The sequence below is a fragment of the Ciona intestinalis genome, chromosome 5, assembly GCF_000224145.3.
Source record: "Ciona intestinalis chromosome 5, KH, whole genome shotgun sequence".
In the NCBI taxonomy this organism is placed as follows: Eukaryota; Metazoa; Chordata; class Ascidiacea; order Phlebobranchia; family Cionidae; genus Ciona; species Ciona intestinalis.
The window spans coordinates 2,718,707-2,731,348 of record NC_020170.2 but is presented as its reverse complement, the minus strand read 5'-3'; the positions used below and the strand labels follow the sequence as shown (position 1 = coordinate 2,731,348).

General features: G+C 35.7%; 3 protein-coding genes across 3 annotated transcripts in view; 2 read left to right on the top strand and 1 right to left on the bottom strand.

Moving 5' to 3' along the window:
- The window catches only part of LOC100180698 (non-specific lipid-transfer protein-like), an 8,454-nt gene extending 4,972 nt beyond the window's left edge, over nucleotides 1-3,482 (top strand). The window contains 6 exon segments of the mRNA XM_026834680.1: nucleotides 1-55; nucleotides 57-166; nucleotides 906-1,041; nucleotides 1,709-1,841; nucleotides 2,810-2,886; nucleotides 3,180-3,482. The exon segment at nucleotides 1-55 is cut by the window's left edge and continues 305 nt beyond it. Of these exon segments, the coding sequence (XP_026690481.1) occupies nucleotides 1-55; nucleotides 57-166; nucleotides 906-1,041; nucleotides 1,709-1,841; nucleotides 2,810-2,886; nucleotides 3,180-3,269 (601 nt within the window). The 3' untranslated portion in view covers nucleotides 3,270-3,482.
- Nucleotides 3,483-8,899: 5,417 nt separating this feature from the next.
- Nucleotides 8,900-9,854, bottom strand: LOC113474276. The gene is made up of 2 exons (XM_026834703.1): nucleotides 9,694-9,854; nucleotides 8,900-9,632 (listed from the first exon to the last, which is right to left on the bottom strand). Exon 2 carries the CDS (start codon nucleotides 9,552-9,554, stop codon nucleotides 9,042-9,044), a length of 513 nt encoding a protein of 170 aa, XP_026690504.1. The 5' UTR covers nucleotides 9,555-9,632; nucleotides 9,694-9,854; the 3' UTR covers nucleotides 8,900-9,041.
- Nucleotides 9,855-9,965: 111 nt separating this feature from the next.
- On the top strand, nucleotides 9,966-12,601 carry LOC100184469 (galactosylgalactosylxylosylprotein 3-beta-glucuronosyltransferase 1). Its single transcript, XM_002121618.4, has 2 exons — nucleotides 9,966-11,410; nucleotides 11,597-12,601. The coding sequence occupies exon 2, from the start codon at nucleotides 11,597-11,599 to the stop codon at nucleotides 12,482-12,484; it is 888 nt and encodes a 295-aa protein (XP_002121654.3). The 5' UTR covers nucleotides 9,966-11,410; the 3' UTR covers nucleotides 12,485-12,601.
- Nucleotides 12,602-12,642: the final 41 nt, after the last annotated feature.

Genomic DNA, 12,642 nt, shown 5'->3' with positions numbered 1-12,642 from the left:
GGCACAGTGTACGGAACTAACATGGCAGTTGCGTGGTGAAGCAGGCAAACGGCAAGATAAAAGGAGCTACACTGGCGTTACAACATAACCTTGGACTTGGTGGAGCAGTTGTTATCAGCATGTATAAACTTGGATTCCCAGAAGCAAGGAAAGAATGGATTAAAAAGTAAGTTTTTCTGAGGAAACTGTGTTTTTTGGGGGGAATTAGGTCTAGCTCTCATTGTATGCATATTTGTGTGTGTTTGAAGGTGCGTCTTTGTGTATTAGTACATAAGTATATTGGGTGTTTTGTTTGTTTTACAATGCTGTCTGCAACATTTTACGGACTGGAATCACTAAGGTCTAACTTGTTGTAAAGTATTAGACGCAAGTAATTTAAAAAATAATAAATTTTTTATTAAATACCTTTACCCTGCTTGTTACCATTAGGCATATGTTTTATATGGTTATTGGGGTAAGGGGTTAAAGGTTACAAATATAATTAACTTTATGACTGCTTAAGCGTGACTACATATGTAACTCTGTGAGGGAGTGTTTTTACCATTTTCTCTTCTTGGCAATTTGGTCAACCCATTATTTCCATTAAAAAAATAACTGAAATATTTCTTCAGAATGGTAAGTGCATCCACCTCTTACCCACAGATTACAGGTTCAAGGCTTGTCTCCGCTACCATTGTGGTCATACTAACCTTGGGCAAGACAATTGCTACAACCTTCACTAATTGTTTTTTTTTCAATTAGAAAAAACAATCAACCACAAAGTTATATACGTGGTAACTTGTAAGCGGGCACGGGGTGTATAAATATACACACATAATATAACAGCTATCGTTTCGTTTTTCCCCATGCATTATTAAAGCAAGTTTATTTCATATATTTATCCATAAATTCATATTTCACCACAGACAGGGTGGTCACCCCCGTATTCACCCTCAGCCAATCAAAGGACAGCTTGTTGCCCGGGCAACAGCCTCAGTATCAGATGCTGACGGAATGAAAACGACACCAGTGTTTAAGGAGATCCAGAAAGCCATAGAAGCGGTATGGTAGCTTAATCTACAACAGAAAATGCCTTCTAGTCTTAATTCTGTCAGTTTTAATGCTTTTAATGATGGGGCATATTTATTGCGTGGTGGGGTGTTTTTTTTAACTTACACTTATAACAATAACTTGGGTGTCCTACTGTAAACCATATATAATAGTTTCATTCATGCACCTCTTACTTAATTAATAGTACAAAATGTTTCAGATTTTAGTTGATTTTATTTATTATCTGCCAATTTGGACTACCTAATGGTGGCCACTGGGTTGGACAATATTACTGATTAGAATAATTGCTACAAACATAATCTGACAATGGCAACACATAATGAGAAACTCTGGTCCTAAACATTTGCTAAGCACCAGGCATAATGCATTCGATGCTACTATTGCAGACATATGTGTTCTTGGGCAATAAGGTACTTAACACTTTAACAGTAATTGCTCCAACCCAGCAGTCACTAATGGGTTGTCCAAATTATCAGCCACACATACAAAAAATTAAAAAATTCCAAAAACTAGTTACCCACTAAGTGACATACTTGGTAACTCAACTCGTAAGCTGGCACAAAGTTTATGAAACAGAACAGGTGTTTTATAACGACTGTCAAGTTCCGGCCACGCGAGGATAAAGTAAGTTACATCATATGAGATTAATGTTTTATAGGATGGAGCTTCTTACATTGAAAAGATCAAAGGCATCATTGCTTTTAAAATCAAACCATCTAATTCAAGCAAAGGGGGCGTGTGGGTGATCAATGCGAAAACTGGCAAAGGATCTGTGGAGTTTAATTCAACAGGTTAGTTATTTTACCGAAAAATAGCCTAAAATTTTTACCGAAAAATAGCCTAAAATTTTTACCGAAAAATGGCTTAAAATCACTCAAGGTCTTAATCTCTTGCAGTTACACGTATAGTCTGGAATAAAAATAAATAGCAATTAACTCGCTAAAATACGTGTAGTTTAATTGAACAATTTGGCTATTTTACCATTTTCTTGAAAAATAGCTCAAAATCTCTCAAAAAAAAGGTTCCAATCACTTTTATGTATAGTGAGGTTAAAAAGTAAAAAGCATTTATATTTCCAATTTGGGAAATCAAAAAAATGGCTAGTTTTTTTTGCATCAAATTATAATTAGTAGGGTGGGGTGTCTTGTGTCATCTTTATAAAGTTCAGGTATGTACTAGAACTATCAACCATATTTTAAAGTGTTCTCCATATACAAAGTAACATGCAAAAAATGTAACATTTATTTCTTAATGTGCAAATAGTTATTTTTTTATCTTAGTATATACAAAGTAACTTGCCTTATTTCAGTATAGTATATTGTAACAAAAACTTAGTCAAAATAAAATAAATGTAACATTAGTTTCTTAATGTGCAAATAGTTATTTTTTTTATCTTAGTATGTACAAAGTAACATGCATTATTTCAGTATAGTATATTGTAACAAAAACACAGTCAAGTTAAAAAAATTGTAACATTTATTTCGTCATGCCCAAACTGTTATTTTTTTGTATTTCATTATATAAAATCTAACATGCATTATTTCAGTATAGACTATACAATAATAAAAACAGTCAAGTGAAAATAAATGTAACATTAATTTTTTAATGTGCGAATGGTTATTATTTTTTTGTCCCTCATTATGTACAATTTAACATTCATTATTTCAGTATAAAGTTTACTGTAACGAAAACATGGTCAAATTTAAAAAAATATAACATTTTTTTTGAATGCGCGAACTATCATATTTTTTTATTTCAGTGAAACCTGATTGCACGATCACTATGACAGATGATGACATGTATGATCTTATGATGGGGAAACTAAATCCTAACTCTGTAAGAATATTTTGTTTAGTTGCATTTAATCTGCTGTTTTATGAAAGCACGAGTGGTATAATATCATAGGACCATACCAATGGTATTCCATTGTTGGCGTATGTGTTTTTGGACAAGCCACTTAACGGCAATTGCTCCAACCCAGTGGTCACTAATAGGTTGACTAAATGGTCCACCATAAAATAAAAAAAATAAAAATAAATTTATTCACAAAGTTACATACATGGTAACTCGTAATCTTTTGCACCTTTACAAGATAATAGAACAAGCTTCATTCATTTCTTTTTTTGCAGGCATTCTTTAGCGGGAAACTGAAAATTAGTGGTAACATGGGACTCGCTATGAAGATACAGAACATCATGCCAGCCCAACCAAAACTTTAACTGAAAATTATTCGTTTTGAAAATTATAAAAATCTAACTATTTCTTATATTCTAATTTGAAGCAAATAACTGGAGACTTAATTGTCATTTATCGTTTCATAAGCAAGGTGCTCGGTTCAGTGCACTAATTGTTTTATTTTGTATATAGTTGTAATTAAGAGTCGCCTATGCAAATGTGAATTTTTGATTTAAAAAAAAACATGTATCAACGAAGTTTTATTGTGACGAAAGCAAGACGGAGTTAGTAGCAAAAGTGTAAGACAAATGTTAAAATTTAACATAACAGGGCTAATAAAAAAAATCTGTGTACAATGTTTGGAGAAGCCTTTTAAGTCTGCAAAGTCCAGTGTCTGCGATAAATTTCTAGCCCGTGTATTTGAGACAATTGATTGTCTTAACGGTTCTGCTCATAGAAAAAAAAAACGTTTCGGGATAGGGCTCCGTAAAAAGAAAATTAAAAAAGTCTTGTCTGACAAAGTGTCCTATCTTCCCCTGTCCAACTATAGCACTTTATTTATCGCTCTTGTTTTTGTGCGTTGTATAAAAGTGGAGACATGTACCTTGTTTCAATCAATAATTTGTCAATAAACTACAAAACTTTTGAAACGACTTCCGTTCACGTGTTCGTGACAAAGTTGTCAGTTTGACTGATAGTCAAAGTTAAAACGCGACCATTACACATGGAATAAACTGAATATTGATTACTGTGTCATTCAATGTTTTTTTCACGTATGCGTAGTAAGTTTTTGAAACCAGAGCCCGTACATAAACGGTAATAATATAGCCGTGTGGGGTAAGTTGGGACACAGATAGCACCCGAAACCGACACTGCCTAATCGTGTTTTCAACAACTAACAATTGACGGTCTGTGGAAGTCGTGAGGACACGGTTTAATAATTCTTTGAGTGTTCTTTGTTTACTACCAGAAAAAATATAGAATGAAAAGGTGTTCCATCTTCCTCACCCTACTGTGGCATAAGATGGGATACTGTTGGCACGTAAAACGATATCTGGTCGTGTTTTGAACAATTAACAACGAGTCGCGGGTCTACGGTCGTAGAATTCTGTAAACATTTCCGTTTACTGCTATAATTGGGAAGAAAAAAGAGAATGAAAACATGTAATCAATTCAGATTGTAACAGCTGACTGTGTGACGTGCTGTTTATGCAACTGCATTGCCCTTTCATCAAGCTTTTCAAACATTGTCTGAAAAAATATGTAGGCTACAGCCGACGGGTACTCAATAACATATATGTGTTTTTTTTTATTACTAAATAAAGATTAATGAAATGTCACTCAATAATTTATTAAAGTTAAAAATAAATTCATGCGATATTCTTAACAAAAATCACCCACAAAGTAACATATATACTTACAACTCTTAAGTTAGCACGAGGTGTATGAAACAGAGCACCCGTGTTTGCGATTGCCAGTTTCCGACCACACGAGAATAGAGTAAGTTAAACACATTCGTTCACTCCTATTCTACATGTATTAAAAGTTACAACGTCATCCATTGCACTATTACAGATCCTACCTACCAAATGCGCTAAAATTGGAAATAACTGGAAACTTCTGTATGAATCGTAGTTAAGATACTGTTGGCCTTATTTACACCTATATATATACTTAAAACATAGGAAGCATACAACCATTACAACATTTACATAATAAATGTGTTCGTTTATAAATCTGCAACGGTTGGTAATCATAAAGTTTTTTTAAATATTTTCATTCTAGCTATCTATAGTCCCCGTATAATACTATTACAGTTAAATATGTAGTTTTAATCCTTCGACTGATGGGAAAGATTTTGTTGTGTTTGTTCATTTACCGTCTCCAAATCAAAATGAACAGCTGCGGTTTCTTCTTTCACAAGAATCATTTTTTTGTTTCCGTCAATTCCAATGTATTTCTGATTCATACTGTTGTACAAGACATGTTTGTCAGATTTTGGTAAATGCTTGTATTCAAACACCCGTGGCTCTGTCGTTTGAGGTTGGTTACCGCTTGGTTCTACTCCTTTAAGAATTTTTACCTTCAGTTTCCTCAAAATACTCTTTTCAACGGTCAAATACAAATACGAACCGGAATCCGATTTAACTGAGAATATGTAAAGGTTGCCACTGCTTGATTTCCACGCCCACCAGTTTTTCGGATCGTAACGTAACTTAACGTAACAATTGTACCCAAAGTGCAAGCGTTTTGGCCATGCTTTGACGCCTGGATAACTCGTACGAAGTATTTCCAGATTTACAGCCGGGCTCCAAATGATTTCATTCGGTACCTCAAGGCCACTGTCGGAACTAGAAGTACTGGAACCTGAACGTGAACCTTTTGAACTTTCATTGCCCATATTTCTGCTTTTTCAATAGCTTTTGAAACTAAGATTTGAAATGCCTTGAAATCAATGCAACTTGTATTGAAAAATAAAACACTATGACAAAGTGTATAGATCACTGAGCTATACATATAACGATATCCATGGTATATAGATTGTAACAGGAACCCACGTCAGTGGGCGGGAGTTATAAGTTACTTCCATGGGTTTTATAAATAAACTGATTTGTAGGCTGTGATAAAGTAACTTATTATATTTGGGTTTAACAAAGTAAAACGATGGATATCTACAAACATATAATAACGATATAATACATCATATTAAACCTAAAGTAAACGCTATACAACAAAACTATACTGCAGTACCAACTAAATTAACTGGTGACTGTGCGTACAACACGACATAACAAAAGCGTTAATTACTCGGCGCGGGCAGCAGGAATAAAAGCGCCGGAATGTTATCGAGGCGAGACGAGTTAGCGGTAAATTACTACCACATATAGGCCTACCTGTATAACATTAGTCATCTTTAATTTCCCACCTGTGTATTCTATTTTCTCGTCCCATATAACAGTAACCGAAGAACAGTCAAAGAATTATAAAAACGTATATCCTCACGACTCCCATAAAACGTCGTTGGTTGTTTAAAACACGATCAGGATATTTGGATATTATGTGCCAAAGGTGTCCCATCTCCCCCCACCCTACTATATTATGGGGTAAGATGGAATATATCTTTAACAAACAATAACTCATGTTTCCTAAACATGTTTTAAACAATCAGCAGTGCTGCTCTGTTTACGTAAAGTAGCAGTGGAAAAGATGGAACACCTTTTCGTCCCATTTTCTCGTCCCAATAAGAAGTAAACATGAAACCTTTAAAGAATTCTAAAACCGTGTCCTCACGACTCATATAGACCGTTGTTAATTGTTTAAAACACGATCAGGATATTAGGAAATTATGTTCTAAAGGTGTCCTATCTCCCCCCGCCCAATGCTATAATACTTTGAAAGATTTTTGTTTGTTCACAGATGAGGCGGAAACAATAAAATAAAAACAGTTACAATTTTACTCCAAGTAACTATTTTCTAATTTTTTATCGGAATAATATTCCCATGTAGGAAATATCTGGATCTGTAAAAAACAGAAAATATTTCTATTCTGTATATGTGCTGCCAAGTAATGTGTAACCTATACGCATTAAACAAAGTAACTTGTACTCGTAATACACAGGTAGGAAATTAAATATGCCTAATATTAAACAGGTACAAATCAGTTTATTGTTGGAACCCATGGAAGTGACTTATAACTTCCGCCCAATGGCGTGGGTTCCTGTTACAATCTATACACTTTGTCACAGTGTTTTATTTTGTGAATACAAGTTGCATTGATATCAAAGCATTTCAAATCTTAGTTTTAAAAGCTATTGAAAAATAGAAATATGGACCTTAAAAGTTCAAAAGGTTCAAGTTCAGGTTCCAGTACTTCTAGTTGTGACAGTGGTCTTGGAGCTACCGATCGAAAACATCTGGAGCCCGGCTGTAAATCTGGAAATACTTCGCACGAGTTATGTAGGCTTCAAAGCTTGGCCAAAACAATTGGTCGTTAAGTCCAATTGTTACGTCAAGTTACGTTACGAACCAAAAAAATGGTGGTCGTGGAAAACAAGCAACGCTAATCTTTACATATTCTCAGTCAAATTGGATTCCGGGTCGTACTTGTATTTGACCGTTGAAAAGAGTTTTGGGGGGAAACTGAAGGTAAAAATTCATAAAGGAGTAGAACCAAGAAGTAACTCACTTGAAACGACAGACCCACGGGTGTTCGAATACAAGCGTTTACCATTACTCTGACAAACATGTCTTGTACAACAGTATGAATCAGAAATACATTGGAATTGACGGAAACAAAAAAATGATTCTTGTGAAAGAAGAAACTGCAGCTGTTCATTTTGATTTGGAGACGGCAAATGAACAAACACAACAAAATCTTTCCCAACAGTCGAAGGATTAAAACTACATATTTAACTGTAATAGTATTATACAGGGACTATAGATAGCTAGAATGAGAAACAAAAAGTATTAAGAAAAAACTTATGTTTACCAACTAATTGTAGATTTATAGATGAACACTTTTACCATTTAAATGTTGTAAGCGTATTATATGCTTTCTGTGTTTTAAGTTTAGGTCTAAAAGGCCAACATTAAATCAACTACGATTTGTACAGAAGTTTCCAGTTGTTTCAGTGCAATGGGTGACACCAAAGTTAGTATAGACGTTGGGTGACGCTTTAACATTCAATATTGTAAGTATAGGAATGAATGAATGTAACTTACTTTATCCTCGTGTGGCCGGCATCAAATGACAGTCGCAAACACGGATGTTCTGTTTCATACACCTCGTGCTAGCTTAAGAGTTATATAAGTAGGTTACTTGTGGATAATTCTTTTTTGGAATATCGCATGAATGTATTTTTAACTGTAATAAATCAAAGAATGAAATTTCCTAAAACTTTATTTAATATTTAAACAAACACAAATGCTTTTGGATACCCCTCGGCTGTATATATATTTTTTCAGACAATATTTGAAAAGTTCAATGAAAGAGAAATGGAGTTGCATAAACAGCACGTCACACAGTCAACTGTTACAATCCGAATTGAACACATGTTGTCGTTCTCTTTTCCCGTCTCAATCATAGCATCAAAGAGGAATAATTACAGAATTCTACAACCGTAGACCCGCGACTCGTTAGTAATTGCTCAAAACGTGACCAGGAAATGTCGTTTTAGGTGCCAACAGTATCCCATCTTATCCAACAGCGGGGTGGGGAAGATGGGACACCTTTTCAATATATAGTCTCGTATACCATTTGGTGGTGGTGGTAAACAAGGAACATTTAAGGAATTATATTAAACCGTATCTTCACGACTTCCATAGACCGTTGTTAATTGTTTAAAACACGATCAGGACATTTGGAAATTATGTGCTAAAGGTGTCCCATCTTCCCACACAGTACTATACAAACATAGTCCCGCGACTCTAAAACAGCGTTGTTGGTTGTTCAAAACACGATCAGGAAATGTCCGTTTCAGGTGCTATCGGTGTCCCATCTTACCCCACAGTGCTATATTAGTATTGTTTATGTACGAACTATGGTTTTAGCACCTCACTCCGCATACGTGACAAAACATTGAACGACACAATGATTAATAATAGCCAAAATTAAAACGCGACTATTATTCAATTAGTTAAACTGTCAACTCTGTCACGAATACGTGAACCGAAGTCGTTTCGAAAGTTTTGTAGTTTATTGACAAAGTATTGATTAAAGCAAGGCATAGCCCTCAATTTATAAACATTACTTTTACACAATGCACAGAAACAAGACTGGTAAATAAAGTGGTATAAAAACAAAACATGCTCGGGCGTTATTCTACTTGCTGTAATACTAATTCAGTTTCGCATTGCTTCAGTTCCACTTCCACGTTTTCCTCTTGTTTCTGCTCCTTTTTTGCTTCGAGCGGAGTAGTTAATATAAAATGTGCAGCCCGTTGTTCTTGTTTTACTGGAATCAGAGCGTTATGATTGTTTATACCAATGTACTTCTTGGATACGCGGTTGTACAAAACGTGCCCTTCCGAATGCGGTAAATTAATATACTCAAACACCCGTGGATCCGACTCAAGTGCATCGTTTGCGCATGGCTCTACACCGTTAACGATATGTATTTTCTGCGATCCAATTTTAGGTTTTGATACCACCATGTAAAGTAAATTTTCTTCATTTACTTTCACGGAAAAAATGAACAGGTTCCCCTCCACAGACTTCCATGTATACCATTCTTTCTTTTCGTACTCAAGTTCAGCATATACATGCCCCCTTGCTTCCAAACGATGCGGCCACGCTTTGTGGTTTACAAACTCTTTATGAACAATTTCCATGTAAGTTGCCGGGGTCCAAATATCCTCAATCGGTAGGTCACGGTCGCTGCATTCCTCACTACAATGACTCGACGAATCCTTCGAAAATAATTTACCCATTTTTTTGACAACACGCCGAGGCTTTTAAAATGCAAATTACCTATTTCAGCCGTTTAAACGCTTCCGGTGAATATTGTGCAACTATGGAACAAGTTGGAAGTATTAAGATTGATAACGTTTGCATTAATAATCTACAGTTCCGTTGATAAATAGTAGAGTGGGGAAAACGGGACACCTTTAGCACATGATATCCAAATATCCTAATTGTGTTTTTTTTTTAAATACAACGGTATATATGGGAGTCGTGAGAATACGGTTTTGTATTTCTTTGAATATTTGTTGTTTCCTACCAAATAAGACGAGAAAATAGCATAAAAAATGTCCCCTCTTTCCCCATTCTACTACATATTTGGACGAAATCCTAAAACTTCCAATTTTCTCTGATATACCTTTAATAGTTTTTCCATACACTATAACCTACTTTCTTTTCTATAATCTACATTCAAATTTCAAGCTCGCCACATGAGCAGAGCTAAATACAGAGCGGCCCGTATGCGTATTAACTATGTCCTTACTACGCTGCCATCTGAAGTATATAATTATTCTTATAGGTATGACACAAGTCACGAACGTTATACCCATACGCATGTATCAATGTTTATTATAAATCGGCATACATTCGCTCATAGTCCTATGCTAACGCAATGCAAGCTTTTATACCCAAAACATTACTTCAGGCTGCTATAATCAATTTAGTGAGAAAGTGAAAAACTGTTGCGTTTCGATCATTACTCCATTCAAAAATTTCGAACTACTTAAATATTTTAATACTAATGAACCCTTCTGATTTGGCCTTAAGCAAAATGCTGGACTTTTTTCTGACACTTAACTATTTTTACCCACACGAAAGTAAATCTCCCCTCGGGCCTTAACTATGCAGAGTTCCAACCACACACGCAGTAGTCTTAATCCGTATACTATACGTAATTTTCAGTTTCGACGACGTGGTCTGAGCGCTTATGTTGTATAAATAATCGACTGGCAAATTTCTCCTTTATGTTTGCCTATCAATTTCCAGCACTTTTTGGTTTTATGTTGTTCAACGTTTAAAACACGAACATGACTAATGCGTTTTTATAGATAAAAATGTAGCTAAAATAGCAACAAAATACGGCATTATATTCTGCTTATAAAAAGTATCATGCAAGGGGGGGTCCTTTAGCACAAACGTCTATCTAATTGTTTCTTTCCGTTCATTTTATTGCCTATAGTTCTTGTGTGGTGTAACTTGGAAAAAGTGTATACTAAAAGTGATTTATCCTGATGTGGCGGGCAACGACAGTTTTATAACACGGTGTACAATTTCAAATCCTGACTCAAAGGCTGCATACGCTAAAACAATAACAGCTTCGCCCATGAAAACTTAAATTCTTCGGTTTCGGTGGCAGCGTTCAATGATCATATGGTTACGATCTAAAACTGTACCATAATAAACAATGGAAACCCCTTTGATTTCGTGATGGTTGAATCGTGGGTATTTGTAATCAAGCTGCAGTTTGACAGGCCGGATACTGAATTTTGATACGTACCTTCCCTTGGTAGAATGAGATTGTTGGTAAGTAGTGGCAAAGCGCAGGCTATTAGTGTTAGCTGTATAACAGAATATGCTGGTGTTATGCGTCTGTGCAATAACAGCAAAGTGTTGTATTTATTGCAACGTAGGAATTAAAACACAGAGCGGCCCCGCTGGGTCTTTCGCTGCACGAAAGCGTCATACTTCTAAGAACACGAAAGCAGTAAGCCTTTAGTACTGTGGGGTAAGATGGAATACCGTTAGCACATAAATCCTATATTTCCTGACCGTGTTTTACCCTATATGCTCTTTTTTTAAGTGCTGGGGCCATGGGTATATAATTTTTTAATATTATTTGTTTACTGTTTGAGAGAATGAACACATGTTCCATCTTACCCCATTCTACTGTAGCATGTCTTTTTCTTTTCAGATGCATTTATTAGGAGAGTATGGAGGACGCTACAGCCGAAACAAATACGCTGTATTGTTTGCAATTACGCTTACATTATTTTCTACAAAAAAATTATGGTGGAGGAAATCGTTCCCAATACTGAAGCCGCAAAAAGCAAAAGAATTTTGTAAGACCGAACCAGAGTTTCATATTGAAACAATTAAAGAAGACATGCCCTTAATATTTGGAGTGACCTCAACCTATGCAAGACATCTGCAGCTACCAGAACTCACTCGTTTATCGCAGACTCTTCTCCATATACCAAAGTTTCATTGGATACTGACAGAGGATTCATATGAGAAAACTGAGACAGTGACCAAGTTGCTGCAGAAATCAGGACTTAATTACACGCACTTAAACGCGAAGAACAATATACCAAGTCCAACAAAGTATATAAAAGATTACACTACACGAAACCTGGCTTTGAACTGGATTCGAGGAAACATACCAGCGACCAGAGATGCTATTGTATATCTTATGGACGATGACAACACATACTCGTTGAAACTGTTTGATGAAATTCGTGCAACAAAACGCGCTGCTGTGTGGCAGGTGGGTTTAGTTGGTGACTTACTCAGCGAAGGCCCAGTAAGATGTGAAAACGGCAAGGCTTTGGAATGGAGAACATTTTGGTGGCCTGACAGATTAACCCCAATCGACATGGCTGGCTTTGCATTTCATATCAAATTACTCCTTGAAAGAACGGGGGCACATTTTCGTGATGTACCAGACATGGAGTCTGACTTTTTAAGTTCACTTTGCGTCACACGCGAAAATATTGAAGCCAATAACTGCAAGGATATCCTCGTGTGGCACACACAAACGAAAATACCTAAAGTGATGGACGGCAGCTCTAGGTCTAAATAGAATTAGGTGCTTTATTATAAGATTCAAAGTTAGGTGTTTATCACCGTTTCACCACTGCTAAATTCACAGATTCAGTACCGTATACAAGTTTTTAAATAAACGAAATTTTGTTTTAAACAAGTCCGCATTTTCAAGTCCAAAGAAATAAGTTTAGTTAA

Bases quoted from the DNA above. Each gene is read 5' to 3' on its own strand.
- LOC100184469 (XM_002121618.4), top strand. From the start codon at position 11,597: ATGCATTTATTAGGAGAGTATGGAGGACGCTACAGCCGAAACAAATAC.
- LOC113474276 (XM_026834703.1), bottom strand. From the start codon at position 9,554: ATGGAAATTGTTCATAAAGAGTTTGTAAACCACAAAGCGTGGCCGCAT.